Raw genomic sequence first — 19,418 nt, 5'->3', positions numbered from 1 at the left:
TTGAGAAGGAAGTCAGTGTCCTTGTGGAGCAGGCAGAGAGGGCAAATGTCTCTGTAAGCAGCACAAACACGGGACAGCACAAGAAGCAGAGGTGTGAGCAACTCTGGCTGTCACACCGGGAAACACCATCACCTGGGCTCAGCCAACACCTCTGCTGGCTTTCCCAAGAGCTGGACAGGCTTCTAGAACAAATACACTGTAGTGGGCAGGAAAGGAGAAAGGGTTCAAGTAGCCAGCAGCAGTTCCTGTGTTGGAAGCTGTCAGACTTTGCTGGGAAACTCCCCTTTGCCCTGAGTTTGTTTCTGGTCCCAGGTGGACTGTGATAAGGCAGGTTTTGGTCACACTCTGCTAAGTGTCCTCAGCGGGCTGCTGGGACAGATGCCAGTGGCTGGACAATGGCAGTGACATGGTGTGGTTGGCTCTTCTTCAGGGCTCAGACAGCAGTGATATACTTGGCAAGCAGCACAAGATGTCAACCCTCAGGCGGGAGAAGGGACCCGCGGCTCCCCAGGGAGCCCACATCCCCAAGGCTGCAGGCTGCCCTCTGCACTTTCACCCAGGGAGAGCTGTTGTCCTTCTCCTGCTCTTGGTGGCAGGTTACTCCTGCCCACCCGAGTGGATCAGCTCCTCGTGTTCCAGCCCATTAAACCCACTTGTGTTCACAGTCACCAGCAGAGCCAAATGGGCAGTTTAGTGCCCGCTTGTCTTTGTTGCTTTATAAATATGACTGGCTGCTGGTGACACTGGTTTGGGCTGGGGCATTCAAGCTCTGGAGGCGAGGGTGGAGCGGGCAGCTGGGTGGCTCTGCTCTTTGGGGATTCTTCTGCCCTTACCCAGTGTGATCACACCTTAACCACTGACACCATGGGGCAAGATGTGCTTCAAGCCCTGCAGGGAGGAGATGATCCTGGCCAGAGCAGCTGATAACAACCCAGGGTCTTTGTCCTCCACAAGTGTCAGCCCCTGTCCGGGTGCCCTGGCCCTACACTTTTTCATAGAACCATCAGGGTTGCAGAGACCTTTACGATCAAGTCCAACCATCACTGTAACCCCTAAACCACACCACCCAGCGTCAGACCCAGATGCCTCTTGAACACCTCCGGGGATGCTCTCTCCACCACTTCTCTGAGCAACCTGTTTCAATGCCTGACCACCCGAACACTGCATTTTTTTTTTTTTCTAATATGTAATCTGAATTTGAATTTCATCCATACAGGCCCTGGGCTGTCTTTGCTGCCCTCCAGGGAGGCTCGGGGAAGAGGATGCCGTATCGGCAGGACCCTCCAGCCAGGCTCTGTCTGCCGCTGTCCCCGTCCCTCCTGCCCGCGGGCGGTAGCGGGGATGGGGAGGTGCCGGTGCGCGGACAGACGCAGACCTCCAGCGGCACCAGAGCAGCCTGCCCGGGTGCAGGGTGGGCAGGATCGGGCCGGGGCTCGGCCCCGGGGTCGCGGCCGGTGCCCGGCGAGCGCTGCCACGGCCGCTCGCTCCGCGGGGTGTCCCCGCCCGCCCCGGTGACGTCATACCCTAGCACTCGGTGACGTCACCGCTACGCGCGCCCCGCCGGCTTTAAATTTTAAACCGGTGGCGGCGGCCAATCGGCTCGGTCCGCGCGCTGGCCCCGCCCCCCCCCCCGCCCCGTCTCCGGTCCCCGCCAATGGGATGGCTGCGCTCGCCGCGCGGCCGGCCAATCAGCGCCGAGCTCCCCGCTCGCCGCCGCGCGGCTCCGCCCTCCGGCTCTCCGCTCTCCGCCAATGGGAGAGGGAGGCGCGGGGAAGTGGGCGTGGCGGGCGCTCGGCGGCAGCCAATGGGGGCGCGCGCGAGGCGAGGGCGCGAGCGGCCGCACCGGGCGGGCGATGGCGGCGGCGGCGTGAGGAGGCCGCGCCATGTCGTGCTCGCACAGCGCCGTGTTCCTGCTGGACACCGCCGGCCCCGCGCGCCGCGAGCGGCTCCAGCGCGGCGCCCTGCGCCTTCTCACCCTCCTGGGCTGCCGCTTCGGCCTCTCCCGCCTCCGCTGGGCCTTCCGCTTCTTCGACTCGCTCGGCGGCCGCGGCGGCGCCTCGCGGGGCGGCGGGTTCCGCCCGCCGGGGCCCCGCGCCTGGGAGCGGTTCGAGGAGGAGCTGGCGGAGCGGCTCGGGGCACGGGCCCCCGCCGCCTTGCCCGGCCCCGCGCCGCGCGCTGCCCTCACGCACAGCGGGCTCAAGGAGACGCTGCTCGACTTCCAGTGGGACCGCCCGGAGATCGCGTCCCCCGCCAAGCCGCCCCGCAGGAGCCGCAGGACGGGGCTGGCTGCCCGAGAGCCCCCGGAGGCGCCGCCCGAGGGCTTCGTGAACGCCGTGTTCCTTTTCTCCCCCTGCCCGCACTCGCGGAGGGAGCTCCGGCAGTTCGTGTCGGGGAACGATGCCCCCTCCTCCCCTGGAGAGCCGCCCACGGCGCAGGAGCTGGCGGAGAAACTCCTGCCCAAGAGTGTCCAGGAGTTGCTTGCGGAGCAGAAAATCACCCTGTTCTGGGTGGACACTGCCGACTGGGCTCAGGTAACGAGGTTACACCGCACAGCTTTCAGCTGGGAGCACTAGCGGGATATGCCACGCTACTTTCTGGCATAAGTAATCTTCGGGTGGTAGGGAACCGCGCCAAGGTTCGCTTACTGCCACACAATCTTCAGCAAGGGACTGAAATCTGGAACGGAATCATCCACGTGCAGGCTGAGATACATCTGCAGTGGAGTAGCTGTGCAGTGTTTATTGATGGGATGTCTTGTGCTTTGAGTCAGGGGGGTGTTACAGCTGTTCAGAATTGCAGATGAGCAGCCTGATAGTTCAGGTGTGTAGACACCAGATTTTAAAAAAAAAAAAGCTTGAAAATATTGCTAGCTTTTAAATCATTGGGAATAGTATAAACTTTGTTAGGTTCCTGTGAAGGCTGATAAAGTCCATAAAAACTGCCAGAAAGCACCGTGTTTAGATGCTTTGGATATGTTTCATATACCAGCTTTTCTGAAAACGTGCAGTCTTTATTTGTTTACGTGGAAGTTCTCTCACTGCCAACCTTAACTTGAGACCTCTCTGTTACTTTTATTTCAGCTGATCGAATGCCCGGATCATGGTGGCTACTGGACAATGTTCGAAGTGATTTGTCAGATGGGAGGCACCATTTTGCCAGCTGAAACCTTGGTGCACTGTTTGAGTCACCCTAGGGCAGATGTTGCTCCTGGCTTCCTTGGGGACTCCGGGTTCCCAGTGCCACAGGCTGTGCCTTGGACCACGCTTCTGCCTCTGGATGCGACTTTGAACTGCTTGTTCTCGAGGCCATCCGTGTATCGATCAGTGTTTCCCCAGCAAGAAGGAACGTTGTTTCTCAGCATGCCTGGTAATAAAAAAAAAATGAAAGAAAAATATAGATATGTATGATAGTAACTGATCTTTCATGCAGGGTCCTTGATGAGCTTCCCTTTGAATAGTATGTATAGAAGTAATTTCAGATCTTTAAAAGCCTAGGTGGTTTTTTTTTGTTAAAGTTCTGCTTGTGCTCTATTTCCGATCTAGCCTCTTCAGTTTTCCATGCTTCTAGAAGTTTGGATGAAGAGCTCTTTGCTGGTCCCACCTTAGAGGTGTACTCCCTTTTTTCCATACGATTATTCAGTTTAGCTAAAAAACCCCACAGATTAAAAGCCCCTTCAAAATAAAAGAGATCAGCTTTAAAGCAGCATGCAGTGTGGGTGGGGTCTTTCTTTAGTGGTCCTTCCATGCACTCAGCTCCTTGAGAGCTTGGGAAGGAGGTCAGTTCTGTAACACACTTACTGCAGAGTATGTTCCTCGTTTAATCTTGGAGCTCACTTTTTTACATTGAACTTGTCTCTTCACCTAGATGGAAAAACCTTTTTTACTTGCTTTCAGACTTTGTTTTTATCCTATCCTTGCACAGGAGGGAAGAAGCAGGAAAGCTGTGCCGTGATCCTGGAACCTCTTGCTATGAGCCAAAGACACCTGCAGTGTCCAGTCAGCATCTTCCTGAAAGGAAGCTTGACAGGTTGGAGCTTGGCACAGGCTGGCCACTTCCTCACAGAGAGCTGGATACTGCAGAGCTCACAGGCTGAGCAGGGAGAGTGTAACACATCTCTGTTTCATCAGCTGTTGAGGAGTCTAGTGGCTGAAGGATTGCACATGGTAAATCTTCCTCTTTGCCTTAAACTAATATCTGCTCTGAAATGAGCTGTGACAAAAAGGGTGGCAGTATCATGTTGGGAAGACAATAATAGTAATAAAAGCTGCACTGCAAGTTGTTCATTTGAAGCTAAATTCAGAACATTTTCTCTGAGATCGTGTGACTCTACAACCTGCTTGTAAAGTATCTGTGCTCCTTAGGGCTCTGTATTTCCAGATAATGTAAACTCTTCTCTTTTCCCCTTTCTTTTTCTTTTAAAATGCAGGTTGCTGAGGTATCTGTGTCTAAAACGTGGTGCCCCTGCACTGCTGTTTTGTCACCACTTTCTGAGGATACTGCAGTTCTGACTGTGCTTGGTCCTGAGAAGACTGCTGAAATTCAGGGATGCAGCCTTGAAAGAGCTGTAGTGGAAGACTCTTCCCAAGACTGTGCTACTCACCTGCCAGAGATTGTGAATAGTGTGTTGAGTAAAATTGACATGTCAGTGGAAGATTCTCTGGCCAGTCTGGGTAGGTGTCAGGAAATGTAAAACTTGCCATCTTTTGATCATCTCCAGATCTGCAGTGGAAAAAATCTAAGGTTAATGATTTTGTCCTTGAGGGGTCTCATTTTTGGGACTTTTTCATTGTGTCATCTGTAGCTGAGGCCTTGTGATGTGATGCAGAAAGAAATCTGCAGGGGTGTAGCTTTCTGCTTTCTGGCAGAGTGTTAGTTTCCATTAGCTTGCAGCTAAAGCACAGCTACATATGCCTGGGGCCATGTTTTCAGAAGGAGGCTTCCTAAAATGTGTCACGTGGGCTATCCCTGGCCAGGAAAGCCTTTGGATGGGACTGCAGCAAGAAGGCTGCTTTTACTTGTGTGGTTTGTGTTCGAGTGACTCTTTCATCTTCTGATGTGTTAGCTGTGCAAATGCCTTTCCAGGATCAAAGGTTTGGGAACCTCTGCTTTAGAGCCTCTCTGAAGCCTGGGACCTTCTGCCACTTAGTTCAGCTTTTCTAATTGTTATGTATGTCTGTGTCTGCTTACAGGAGAAGAAACTCCAGTGCCAGAGTGGGTCCAGCGGGAACTGTCCCACACAGGGGGCTGGCATCCTTCAGTGCTGGAAGCGTGGTATCCTGCATCAAATGCTTGTGGAGCAAGCTCAGATCTGATGGAGTCATTCAGGTATTTTTCTGAATGTCTCTGAGTAGTAATCAAGGATTTCTGCTTCCAGTTAAGGGAGTATGGCTGTAGCGTTGCTTAGAGTTCTGTAATTAAGTGCTCTTAATTAGTAGTGCTTTTATTTCTGTACTCAGTTTACTGTTGGCTTAAATCTTGGTGTATAGGCAAAAGAAACTGGGAACAGGTTGTTTTGGATATCAGTTTGTGTGGATCAAAATCTTGGTAGTTTCAGGAGTTACACAGGTCACTTAAAATGACCTTAAGCTTTTTGGGAAATTACAGACTTGAGCTTTTATGGCATGGTAAGATCCAGTGCAAGATACTGAAGATGTGGTTGTGTTCTCACAGTTGGTATTTATTTGGAATGAATGAGCTTGCTTTCTTCAAAGAGCTTGCTGAGTGAAACAAGAGAGCCTAATGCAGGGTGGTTTAGAAAGCACAAAGCTGCTGATTTAGTTTTGTGGTACAAGTCAGTGCCATATCCATTGTACATTAATGTAATGCTTGTTTCCAGCTTGCCGTGACCCTTCTAAGAGGGTGCTTTGGGTTTTTTGCATCTCCTAAGTGTGTTGGGGAACAGGTGCTGGAAGAGTTACGAGTGTGTGCTACTTGCATTATATTGCTGCAGAGTGGAACCTAGAAAAACCTTGTTTCTGTCCACAGGGAAGAAGGGATATGCCTCCTATTCCCACCTTTTTTTGATAACTGTAGTGTTCTTTCATGTAGGCTCCTGCAGGCTCCTTGTGCTAACAGGAAGGATGATGCAGACCAATCTGATGTGGAGCTCTCAGAAAGTCTATCTGAGCTGTACCAGAGAAAATTCAGTGAAACTTCTGCTGCAGCTGGACCAGGAAATAACAAAAGAAGACGTATGTATACTTGGGGATTATAAGTGCATGTTGTCAAAAAAAGATAATGCATGAACTGCAGAGAGTTAAGTAGTAGCATGCTTTAGATTATTTTATTTAGGGACACTCTCATTTATCTACTAAGTATTAGGTTTGTCCTATAGTAGAACTTGAATTACTGTAATTCAAGGCTGTGCAGGGACTGACAAAGCTGTTAAAAGCAGCATGCAGTTTAATTAGCTGTTGAAACAGGGACTGCTACAACTGCTAGTAAATATTGCAACCTCTCAATTTTGTTCTAATTAGAGAAATAGAACACCTTCTTCTAGAAGAGTTTAATCATTGCATTTCTCTACACTAACCATAGTTGACTTTACCCTAGCCTCATGTATCTGCAAGTCCTACTCTGTCAGCTGTTTCTATTTCTGTGACATAAGATCGCTTCCTATATATATAAATTTGATTAAATCTACCTAAGTTCTTATGCAGAGCAATGTGCACCTGCTTTTTATTTGGAGAAGCAGCTGCCTACTGTGCTGCCTGTATGCTCATTTCATGAAGAAATGTGAACCTTTTGGGCCACGCTTTCCTCTAGGAGGTTACTAATTTCACTTCACAGTTACACAGAGTTTAGTGTTGTGCTCTACCTTGAATGGAGTTCCTGTCCCAGCATGCCTGATGGTAGAACACTTTTTTGTGGCATTGCAGGTGGAGTTCCCCGAACTCCAGTCAGGCAGAAGATGAAGACCATGTCCAGATCCCTGCAGATGCTCAATGTAGCAAGACTGAATGTAAAAGCTCAGAAGTTTCAACCTGATGCTGTGCCACCAGCAGTGAATGAGAGGGTTCCACAGAAGCTTTCAGCAAAAAGATTGGATGAAAAGGTGGAAGGAAAGGAAAAGGCACTTAAAATATCAATTGGTGTGTGTTAAGTCCTGTTATCTTTCTGTCTTGATACATCCCATATGAACTCTTGATATCCTGACATAGGAATCCATGCAGGATTTTTATGGAAGGGAGAGCAGAGGATAATAATGGAGTATTCAGTGCCAAGGAGCAGATCATTGTTTGGGTTTCTGTATCTTCAGCATGGCAAACAGTAGACATTTTTTTCCCGTCTTTCCCCCATTTAGTTTCTGTCTCTTTACAAACTAGTGTTACAGCTGCTTCTGGGGTTAGTTTCTTGCCTTGTATCCATCTGAAAAAAGCAGTAAGGATTATACTTTTTTATTTTTTTAACCAAAAAAAATAGAGGGAAGCACCCATCAACGTGTAACTGGAAATGCAGTCCTGTTTACTGATTAGGTGGAAATAAAGGGCATTTGACTGCTACAGTAGCCTAAAAGTTTGCTGACCCTAAGCTAACTTTGTTGATTATAGGATTGATTTAGCTTGTAGTATGTCAAGGGCCTGGACCTGGGACTGCTTCTGTTAGTGTTCTGTGGTCTGGATGCATCCTTGCTGGAGAAAACATTTCTTATTACTTCCTCTGTTCCCCACTTCAGCTGGGGTGAGTATTTTATCGGTGAGGTGTGGGGAACAGGCATTTAGTTAATGTAGGCCATTTCCTTGCAGACTTCCAAACAGAGGAGGAGCTGCAGTCCCACCTCACTGCGAGCTACCAGAAGGCTGTTGCTGAGGGAATTCCCTCACCTGTGTATGCCCAGAATATGATCATGGCCATTAAAAGGTTCTTGAAAATACAAGATGCCAAAGAGAAAGAGGTAGGTAAGAGCGTGTGAGCAAGGTTGTTACTGATCTGGAAGTCAGAATTTTTACTGTTTTGGGCTACCTTTCCTTCATGTTCTCTGAAGTTTTATGTGCAGTTGCACCCTGATCACTGACTGCTTCTATCTGTGAGGACTCAATAGTGAAAAACTGTGGATGGTTGTAAAGAACGTAGGAAAATCCAGTTCAGTTATCAGTTTACAACTTTGCTAAAGGTTGCAAGATGTCTTTTCTTTATATTGGCCTCCTTAAAAATTCTAATTTCAAAGACAGTATTTTTAAAAATACATTCTTGCAAACTGTATTTTAAAGAAGGTGCATCTTTTGTTTTTCCATTACATGGCAAATCTAGGCCTGGCTTTGCCAGCAAAGGGAAATCGTTCAAGGTATTTCTTACAATCTTTAGCACTATTTACAGGCTTACAACAATCTGAAACCAAAACTGGTAAACCTGTGATTAATTGAACAAAAATACCGTGAGAGACAAATCCAGAGTGAAGAAGGCCTGAAGCTACGAGCAAGAAACCTCTGTGATTTCAAGCTCTAAGCTGTTCTGTCTCATCATAACTGTGCTACTGAAAAGTAATTCCTTTCCTTGAAAGAAAAGGAGAAACTGAACTACATCCAAAAGAGTGTATTGGGTTGGGGGGATAACTGGGGGACAAGGGAGGAACCTGCCCTTCAGACAGGGAACAGAGTTGAAGTTCTTGCTGTCATTATGTGTCTGCAGGTGGCCTGTGTGGAAAGAGTCAGAAACCATCTCCTGAAGACCAGCAAAATGCTCAGACAACAGCATGGCGCACAGAAGGAGACCAAAGTCAGAGAGTATGGGACACTGTATTTACTTCAGCTTCTGAGATACTGTGGAGTTGGTTAGCAGTTTTTAATGGTGGCTTTTTTGTACAACTGGGAAAGTATTTTCATGGGGCACATGTTTCAAGGAGAATCTCTGGTTGCAGTAAAACCGTTTCATTAAATGCAAATATACCCATGCTGCGTGATAAGCACTGCAGCCTGTATCTGGAATGAGACATCTCCCTTGCCACCAAAATGAAATGCTAACTAAATTTTGCTGTCAAAAGGAACCACTTCCCTTCCCATTGCTTTTTTTGAGCACACCTTTTGCAGTAAATATGCTGTTCCCATTAGAAAAAGAGGTGGTGGATAATTACTTGTTTTCTTAGGTGCCGACTTCAGGTATTTTTGCGCCTTGAGTTGTGCCTTCAGTGCCCTTTGCTGCAAAGCAACGCTGAGGAAATGGAGCAGCTGTTAGAAGAGGCAAGTAAAGGATAAACCAGGTTGTGTTTCTGCATGGCACTGGAAATGCAGACCTGGAACCTGCTTTTCCTTTGATTTTACACTAACACTTTATATTCTTTGCTAAAATACCTGGTGCTGCAGCTGTCACACCTTAATCCATTTTCCCACCTGACTTTCTCTTCCAGATGACAGATATGCTGCGCATTTTATGTCTGACTGAAGACCCAGCCTATCTTACAAAGTTTCTAGAGGAAATATTAGAATTGTAAGTTCTTTAGCATGACTTAACGTGTTGCTGGGGACTGTGGTTTGGGTTGGATGTTGTCTGTGAGTAGACAGCAATCAATAGCTTTGGTTACTGCATCTTTGTAATACCCAGAAATTTACATGTGTTCTGTTTGTTATATTTTGATTAAAGAAAAAGTAGCTGATAAGCAAGTAAACTAATTAAAAAACCCAGTTGATATTCAGTTTGTTGTTTGTTTTTAAATTGACATGTAAGAACAAGGATTTAGCTCAAACCTTAGGATTGAAACACCAACAGTTTTGAGGAGGAGTGTATTTGATGTGGGTTCTCTCTGATGCTCCAGGTATATGAATTCTATACCGAAGACCCTTGGAGATATTTATTATGGTCTTGGTACACAAATACCTCCGAAGCTGGCATCTGTGCTGCCTTCAGACTTCTTCAGTGATGACTCCATGACTCTGGATAGCAAATCTCCAGGCCTTCCACCCTCTTTATCATCTGTCTTAACTCCCAGTGCTGTTTGCAGTGAGAGTGATCAGCTGGAGGAGCTGCGCACCAGATCTGCCAAAAAGAGAAGGTAATAATTCCAAACAGGAGGCAGCTTTTTGTTGGCTATAAAAATACAGTCTTGGTTCTCTATTTGTATCTTATGCAAAAATAGAGTTCAGGAGCATTGTCCATGAGAGGAAAAGCATGTTATGGTGTGCAGTAGCTGACCTATATTGTTAAAAGTGATTTACTGGAGATCTGTGTTGGGGATTCTGTGTTCGTATTAGCAAATTGTGAATGAGTTCCAATACCAACCTTAGATAGGAATAGCTTTTTATATTGCAAGTCATATCTTAGTATAGTAAGTGAGTTATCAATGCAGTTTGCAATTTCAATGTAGGTAAACACTTCCTATGTCTCGAGTCAAACCCGAATTTAATTGTCAGTAGGTTGATACCTGTGCTTCTGATCTTATTTTAACGTTTGTCTGTCTTCCAAAGGAATAATGTGTTAGCCAGACACAGGAGCATGACAGAAGCACCACAGAACTTGCGTCAAATTGAGATTCCCAAGGTAGCCAAGAATCCCATCAGAAAGGTAAAACTCTTCCAGAAGGATTGTGTATGAGTTGTGATGCTTGACTGCAAAAACTCTTGCTCTGTATTCCCTTAGTAAGTGTGCCCTGTAGCAGCTGTACAGAGATAAAATTGTTTCAAAGGAGAAACTGAAATAATGTGTGGTTCAGAGCTTACAGTTAATATTCATACTTAAACATAACATTGCACTGCTGCTGAGGCTGATTTCTCATTTGTTTCAGGAGAACTTGCATTCTTACCTTGCCACTGAGAAGTCCCAGCAGATGCCTTTGTTGCAGAAAGAGGCAGTGCAAGGTATATTGACTTCTGGCTTGTTCATGGAAAGGTGCATCTTCAGCACATGTTGTCCCTGTAAATTTTACTGAGCCATGATGAAATTATGCTGAGGCATGCTGGAAATCTGAAGGAAGTTTTGCTGAGTTGTGCAAAAACTTTGAGGGGGAAAAAAATACGCGATATTCTGTGTACTCATACACAGAAAACTTAAATTCTTTGTCCTCAAAAGAAAACCTTGACTCTTGAAATTATTTCCGTCTTCTCTGTCCTGAAAAGAAAATGGGGACAAGAATGAACTGTATCTGAAAATAGGATATATCCCCACAAATACTTAATAAAAATAAATCTCACGTGTGTTCTCTGAACCAAGATGTGCTTTGGTTGAGATTTTGTAGTACACCTAATATTCCACATGGGACACACTGACTGTCTGCTTTTTCTGCTGTGGCATCTGCTTGTAGCTTATTGCTGCAATAAGGCAAATAATAGAAATTCAGGAGAGAAGGCTGGAATGGATTTAGAGAAGGACATGTTCCACTAGCAGAAAAAACAACTTTTCAAAGCGTTGTAGCCTCTAAAAAGTTGTCTTTCCATGCTGGTAAATTGTTCCTATCCCTAGTGGCCTGGCAAAATTAACTTTGTATGGTTTTTTTCTTCCTTTCTTTTTTTTTTTCTTCTGCTTTTCCTTGTAATCTGATTTTTTCTTGCTTTTCTTGCCTCACAGAAGTTACAAAGGTAAGGAGGAATCTCTTCAATGAAGAGATACTTCCACCATCAAAAAGGTCGCTGAAAAAGATGCTTAGAAGCCAGTCAGTATCTGCTGTGGAAGGCCTAAAATACAAATGCACCAGTGAGGGCAGCAAAGGTAGGATATGACTTGCACATGTAAGATTGTTGTGGAAGAGCTTTTGCTAAAATTCATATTTTTGCATTCTTAGTTCTATGAAACAATTAGGATCTGTTTTTAATAAAGGAGGAGGTCATCGCTGTGGTGCTTGGGGAGTGAATAGTGATGGTGTTGAAACTGAAACCTGTTTTTTACTGAACTCTTTACATATAAAGAAAATTAAGATGCTTGGTTGAAAAAGGACCTGTGAAATAAAGATGAAGAATGAAAGTTATCTCAGTAGGTTAACTGTGTCTGCCATGGTACTATTAATAATATTGAGGGAGTGGGAAGGAGGCGTAGACACTGGACTGAAATAATGATAGCTTGTGAGTGCTGGGAGACAGCACAGTGGTTCAATATTGACTGTCATTCTTAAGCTGAAGCCTGCATGAAACTGTATTTATTTATTTATTTGTTCCAAGTGCTTATTAATTGTGGGATGTTACACATCTTGCATGATTTTTAGATCATCGCAAGTTACTCACCAGGAGAGTTGCAGAAACACCACTACATAAGCAGGTGTCCAGGAGACTCCTACACAAGCAGATCAAAGGCCGGTGAGTTCCTTCTGAATTTTTCAGTAAGTATTGGGTGTCTAATTAATGGATGTCTAATTAGTGGCTATGAGCAGAATTATCAGGTATCGTTGTGGTCAAAGATCATCTTCACTTAAGGCAGCAGGGGAACCAGCGGAGGCTAAATGCCACTGCTTAAGTGGGGGAAATACTGCTTGCTTCATCATGTAAGTCAGGCTGCTTTAATTCCTGCAGCTAATCTCTGTTTGGGTTGAGTTGCTGATTCCAGGGCTTCTTCAGAAAAGGTTCCTGCTGTATCTTGTGGACTCCAGGCTGAATTGTAGCATTTTCTTTCATGTAGAACTGTTACCTGTACAGCTAGGGAGCTACCCATACTTAATGACATGTTAATAGGAGGCAAAGTGCTCACTAACTGCTCACTTAGAGTAGCCCACAAAGCAATATATTGGTGTAGAACAGAGTACTGCTTTTCAGCCTCTGTGCAAGTTGTGTTGCTGTAAATGTGCTCAGTATGCTAAGCCCAAAATGTCTGTTGTTTCTCAAGGTCCTCTGATCCAGGTTGTGACACTGGTGTTGTAGAAGAATCTCCAGAGAAGGCCATATATGGTAAGCACTGATTTTTCATTAAAGGTGGTTTGGCTGTGTCATAGCTCGTAAAACGAGTGTGCTTTGATTTAGCTAATTCATGAGAAATCAGCCCAAAAGTGTTGTACTGTTCTGTTGGTGGAGCACAGCTGCCTCTGAGAGAACCACTTGCTGCTCATTGCTTTAACAGCTCTGTACAGTAGAGGTTAAGAAAGAGAGGTAGATAGTAAGTCTGTTAAATGAAAAAACATGAAGGACTTGAAAGGTGAACAAGATTCCGAGCTGCTATAATTACTGTCAAACCAGCACATGCTTATTTTTAATGTAACTTCACCATGTTGTGCTGTGACCCTGCTCTGATTTCTGCTGTAACAGACAGCCACTTGGCTCTGGGGAGTGTCTCTTATGTTGGCTACTGCTGTTCCTTATCCCCAGAAGGGAACAAAAAGCCAGCACGTCTGGGCAAGCAGGAAAATTAAATTGGTAGTAAAAAGAGACAAGAGTATTAACCCATCTTTTAACCTGGATATAACTTGCATTGAACATGGCTTTTCTAGCATTCCTTTCCATTTAATTGCTAAAGAGGAATGAGTGTAAACATGACTGAGAGGAGGGGGCATCATAATTTAGAAGAAGATTGGTATGCATAAATATTCCAAATTCTCAAGAAAACTGAAGCTTTTCTTTACCTGCTTGCCTTGCTGGGTGAGATAGGTATCTGTAGAGAAGTTTATTCTGAGAGTATGTTCCTTGCAGTTGGGAACTGTTCCTGATGATGTGCCCATTGTTGAGGGGGAAAGAAGGCTCAATCTCCAATGTCCTTGCCTTTGCAGAAGCAGGTTTGAGAAGAAGTCCACGCATCAAACAGCTGTCTTTGAATAGGACCTGCTCTGGTGCTTTCTATTCCACTACACAGCCCAGCTCAAAAAATTCAGAGCACCTCTGCCAGAGACAAGAAAAGGAGAGCTGTAAACTGCAGGATGTAGAAGGTACTGAGTGGGATTTGAGCAGACTGATACTGCTGATCTGAAAAGCTGGCATGGATAGCTCTGAGTTTGATTTGATTTGGCTCTACAAGAGACTGTAAGAAGCTAAGAGCTGTCGTGTAATATCTTCTGTAGACAGAAATTCATCCTCAGTAATTATTTTTTTTAATTGGTAATCTGAATTTTGAGGATGGTAAGGCAGCTATTTCTATGATGAATTCACTGCCAACTTAACAAACCAGTCAGGCCCATCTAACAGAATACCACTGATTGTCAGTCTGCATTCCTTACATGCAGTGAAATCCTTGTAAAATATGGGACAGAAATCCTATAGCTTACTTTCAGTCTACTCTGTGGCAGCATAAAGCAATGACGGATGGGATCTTCTTTGCAGGCTTTCTCAGTAGGATTATCAGCTAAAAATGGTGACACTTAGTTCTTTATATTCTACTTATTAGAATCCTTAGTCATGAACCAGAATTATCTAAAGCTACAAGCTATAAATAGAATAAGAGGCTGAGGTATTTTGTACCTTTTTTTTACCATTGGAGCACTCTTCCTACAGATGGATATTAATTTCGTAATGGGAAATAACAATAATTCTGATGAAGCTTTAACACTTGGCTAGAAAAGCACATGCCAGGGATATGAGCTTTTTACACTACTTTTCCACACATCTGATGTGATTCAGACAATTGTGGCACGTTATTCTGTATTAGTTAAATTGTACTGTTCCATATTATAGGCCTTAACCAGCATTCAGAGAGCCCCCCTGTCCAGACTCCCAAGAGGTTTTTCTTTGGTGCAGTCATTGACATGTGTAGTCCTGCAGTGAAGCATTCACCTGGAAGGAGGAGAACAAGAAAAGATTCCTTACACTTAGAGGAGGTCACCTCATGTCAGGTAGAAACAGTTACCTCTTTCTTCCCATCCTTGTTTTCTATTAATGTTTAGTCAGACCTATGCATCTTAAATGTAGTGTTCTTTAAGTCTAATCCAATGGGTTTTTTGTGTTTCAAATCTTGGGAAGTAAATATGAAGATGAGTAGATGATACTGCTGGAGTAGAACAAGCATGATTCTTTAATTTAATTTTCTCCTGCAGACTCCTAGGAAAACACCTCATAAATTTGCCCAGAAGCCACTGAATTCTGCCAGTAAACTCCCAAGGAGATCGCCTCGCATTGTCCACAGGACGCCACAGAAGCTGGAGAAGACACCTGGCAAAAGTCCAGCAGCTAAGCAGACTGTAGCTAAGTGTTTGGGAAAGTACTTTTCTCATCCTTCACAAAGGGTCAAGTCTCCATCTGTGCTAAGTGACAGCAAGAGGGTTCACTTACTGCAAGTAACTGCTGAGGACTGTTGTGCAGCACAAACACTTTCCCCTCCTTGCAAAGAGTCTGGCTTGCAAACACCAAAACGTGAAGGGTTCGCAGTGCTTAAAGCCTCAATATTACCTCCAACAGATTCAAATCCAACTGCTGCTTCTTCCCCCTCTGCCATCCAAGAAAGGTGTTTTACAGAACTTCAGACTCCAAGACGTTCCTTGAGATACCTCTCAAAATTAGCATCTCCAGGTAGCGCTCGGAGGCAAATCCTCACAAACGAAGTTCAGGTGCAGTCAGATCCGTTACCTCGAACACCTAAAAGGACTCCCAGGAAACTTGAAGATCCAGGTTCAAAGTTATGTATCATCCCACTGAGTACAGAAATACCTCAGCTTTCTGCGAGGCCAGAGCCTTTCTGCAGTTCTCCGCTCCGTGAAAGTTCCACAATCACTGAGACAATCTGCTCTCCTTCCCACACGCAGGCTGGGGAGTCTGGTGCATCTAAACCATTTTCTCAAAAGACTCCAGGCACTTCACTGAGGTCCCTGCTTCACACATCCAAGCTGGCCACACGTGATCCAGGTTCTAGAGGAGAGAGCCTCACACTTAAATGTACAACGCTTTCAGAAAATAAGGACAGTCATCATGATACTGGTGGTAACTGTTCTGTTGAAAGCCTTCAGCTTCATCAGTCTGAAAATACCCCTGTATTGGAGAAAAACAAACAGATGGATAGAGTGTCTCAAAAGTCTCCTTCAGGGGAGGACTTGGAAAACCATTTGTCTCCAAAGCCTTTTGCTGGAGGGCAGCAACATTCACAGAATGCTGAGAGAGACTGTGAGCCATCAGTTAAGGGGGAGAACTGCAGTGCAAACACCTGTGAGTCCTTCCTAAGTGATTTGCAAACAGTTAGTGATGACTTGGAAGCCAGAACTGTGCTGAGGGAAGAATATATGGGGCTGAAGGCTCCAAGTCTCAAGAGACGCTCCAGATTTGCCCTGAATACGTCGCCTCCTATGCAGAAGTCTGCTCCTGCCTATTCCTTACGCTGCACTGCAGACAGGAGGCAGCGGGAGGCTGCGGCACGGATGGGAGAGCCTCCCTTTGTAGCCAAATTCTCGACTCCTGAAAGTCGTTGCAAACTCCCTTCTGCCAGCCCACCGACGTACGAAGTGGAAATTGAAATGCAAGCTTCGGGCCTGCCCAAGCTTCGCATTAAGAAAATTGGCTCTTGCTCATCGTTGGAAGTTCAAGCTGAAGCAAGTGCCAGCAAACTCAAGGGAGGAGAAAGCCCCTTCGGTGATCTTGCTATGACCTGGTGCAGCAAGCACCCAGGAAAACTAGAAGCTGCCTGTGTTTCTCCGTCCTGCTGTCGTTCTTTCCACAGTACACCTGGGAAAGGTGCAGGACAGACGTACATATGCCAGTCATACACCCCAACAAGCTGTGCCTCTAATGTCACCTCCCCATTTCCCTTGGAAGCAGGAGTTCTCCAGACACCTTCTCCAAAGCAGAAGGGGAAGACTACTCCTGATGCCATCAATGACTGGCCTCGGAGGAAGAGAGCAGCAGGCAGCACTGCTAACGGGAGCTGTGGTCAGAGCGAGAGGAATGCTGATGAACGGACATGGGTGTCAACAGGCAGAGAGAGAACAATGAGGATCTCGGAACACTGCAGCAGCAAAGTAACAAATGCTCTTGGGGAATTTGAACTGGAAGGGATTTGCAGGCTCCAGGATCAGGCATCTCCTAGTGACTCTGAACCGAGGGCTGATGAGGACTCTGCCATGGGAACTTTTGGCTTGAAATCTCGGAAGCGGGTCTTTACTTACCTATCACCAGAAAAGGAGGAGAGTCACGGTGCCAAGAGATCACGTGCTGATAGGTGCAGCTTGGATCTCACTGACTGTTCCACAGATGAGGGCAACAGAAGCAAATCAAGGACAGACTCTGTACTACCTGAGAAACCAGGAGCATGTGCTCTCAAAGCACTGGAGCAGCACAGTTGTCTGGGGGATGATGATGTCTTCCTTTTGTCAGGTAATTAAGCAGCATGAAAGACACTCCACTGACATTCAGATGTGGTTAAAAGTGGAGGTTAGACAAAAACAAGAACCCAGTTGTTTTCTGTGTAATTATCTGAGGGAGAATGAGGTGAAAGGGGAATGGTTTGTAGATGACATGGAAGATACTTATGTGGAGAGGCAGACTGGATATGAGTATTAATAATGGAAGAGATATCAGAGAAATATGAAAGAGCAGGAGGCTGGAGAAACTAAAAGGAAAGTTTGAGAACTTGAGAGAGGATTCCAGTGGCATCCAGCTGGTGATTTGTTCAGGTTTGTGTAGATGCCACTGGCTGTTTCTGCCCAGCATCCAGCTCTGACGCCAGCAGTCTTAAGTTGAAAGCTTGGCTGCTTCAGTGTAGACTAGAGTGTTGGTGGGGTTAATCCTGTGGGGATGTTGGTGTTTATTGGTGCTCCAGTTGCCTCTGCCTGTGGTGGTGGGCCCGTTGAAAGTGGCTACCAGAAATGATTCCCTTGCTAGCAGTAATGCTGTATTAGTAGGTGTATAGGTTTAAGCTGCCTCGTTGCTTTTGCTGTGGGTACAGACGATTCAGCTGACCATGGTGAAACAGCTCTGTAAACCAGGCCTTGTGAATTTCAAATACTTAATCCAGTATTGTTGTAGAAATCACAGGGGCTTTGGCAGGTGTTCTGTAGTCATTGCACTAAGCTTTGGTGTCTTTCCTCTTGCAAGGAAAGATCTGTGTACAGAGACAGTGTCTTACTCAACATTATAACACAGGAAAAAAGGCCAAACCTTTAAGCAACATTAATCCATATTCAGGACATGAAATAATAGCAGTGTTTAGCCTCAAGATGGTCCTGTAAGAGGCATTCTGTACCTACAGACCTTGTGTTTATATTTCTAGATCATTGTGGTTATAATAGTTTTCTTCCAGGACATGTGAATTACCTGTGTTTAATACAAGTGAAGTGCTTTTCTGCTAAAACCAGCCAAGAAAATTAAATGTGCTAAGAGCTGATTCCAGACTGCCATTTACCTTTCTTGAATGCCAAAACCCCACTGTGCCAGCCTAGAGTTTGCTTCAGATAAAATATCACTTGTATTGATGGCAGTTTTGAGGTAGCATAAAGGCTGTGTGTGAGGCTTAGCACATGAGTTGAGTGGTTTTGCTGCAGCATCTCACTGTGCTTCTCCAGGCTCCACACCACCCGTGGAGAGAGGACTTTCTGCCAGCAGCCTTCTAGCCCTGACCCAGTCTCCACTGCTGTCCCCACCACCAGCTCGGAGAAGGCGTGTCCAAGGTAAGCACAAGTGAGGAAAGGACTAAGTGAGAAGTGCAGCTTCCAGTTCTTGTTGTCTCCACTTGGTATTTGGCTTCTTGGAATCACCAGTGAACTCTGGTAAATTGTGGCTCTCATGTATTCTTTCTGTTTTTGTAGAAGAGGAGTCTGATGCTGTCCAAATTACTGCCAACCAGGAGCTGTCTCCATTCCACATCATGGTTTCCAGGAGGCATCCCCTTAGCAGGACTTACTCACGGAAAAAGCTGCTCAGCTGAAGTTTGGAGCCAGGATAGCATGGGAAACTTTGTATTATCCCAGCTGTACAACACACCTTTTAACAAAGACCTGTATTTGGTGCTGGACTGGAGCTGGCTTGTGCTGGTAGGAGACTGGATGCAAGCACATGGCAGTAGAAATAAGGACCACTCTAAAAATTTATGGTTTCTTAAACATCACTTGCAGCATCTCTCCATCCATTCAAAGCCTGGCTCGGTCTTTCTCCTTGTGGAAGCTTAGAATGAGTTCTGCAGTGAAGGTTCAATTCTCCCAGGTCAAGAGGGAGAATTGTCAGTTCTCTACAGCTTTCTTGTAAAATAAACTGATATGAATCTTCATTGTGTCCCTTGATCCAAAATCTGTCTTTGGCTTCAGGGATGGGGGCTGCAGGAAGGAGGATGCTGGAGGCAAATGGGTACAGAACAAGCTGCGTGCTCCTGCTGTGTCTTGTCCTGATACTAAATGGATCCCTCTGTTAATTGCATCCAGTTTGCCACAGCTTAGTGGGAAAATAACAAGGGAATTAATTAATTAGCCGAGTGCCAAGAGTACAGAAAAGGGGAAGATAATTTAACTGGGAACATCTTTGTAGATCATGAACGGTTTGGTGTATCCGCTCCTGGCTACGGCTGGATAAGCAGATGCTGATGGAATGACTTCATTGTCCTTTTCTGCAAACTTGCAGTAAGCAAGAGAGAATTGGCTGGGGAAGTGTCCTTGAGAAGTAAAACTTGGA

At 45.7% G+C, this 19,418-nt stretch overlaps 1 protein-coding gene across 1 annotated transcript; it reads left to right on the top strand.

Annotated features, from left to right (window-relative positions):
• Window positions 1-1,842: 1,842 nt before the first annotated feature.
• On the top strand, window positions 1,843-19,020 carry TICRR (TOPBP1 interacting checkpoint and replication regulator). The gene is made up of 22 exons (XM_069025388.1): window positions 1,843-2,531; window positions 3,081-3,366; window positions 3,922-4,163; window positions 4,427-4,670; window positions 5,190-5,325; window positions 6,049-6,191; window positions 6,879-7,091; window positions 7,746-7,894; window positions 8,629-8,723; window positions 9,083-9,176; window positions 9,344-9,423; window positions 9,749-9,985; window positions 10,398-10,494; window positions 10,715-10,787; window positions 11,494-11,634; window positions 12,125-12,215; window positions 12,739-12,800; window positions 13,613-13,768; window positions 14,511-14,668; window positions 14,870-17,132; window positions 18,320-18,424; window positions 18,563-19,020. Exons 1-22 carry the CDS (start codon window positions 1,884-1,886, stop codon window positions 18,679-18,681), a joined length of 5,832 nt encoding a protein of 1,943 aa, XP_068881489.1. The 5' UTR covers window positions 1,843-1,883; the 3' UTR covers window positions 18,682-19,020.
• The last annotated feature ends 398 nt before the right edge of the window (window positions 19,021-19,418 follow it).

The sequence above is a fragment of the Aphelocoma coerulescens genome, chromosome 10 (genome assembly GCF_041296385.1).
Source record: "Aphelocoma coerulescens isolate FSJ_1873_10779 chromosome 10, UR_Acoe_1.0, whole genome shotgun sequence".
Classification (NCBI taxonomy): domain Eukaryota; kingdom Metazoa; phylum Chordata; class Aves; order Passeriformes; family Corvidae; genus Aphelocoma; species Aphelocoma coerulescens.
Note: the sequence above shows the minus strand (reverse complement) of the source record. Positions and strands in the feature narration are given on the sequence as shown.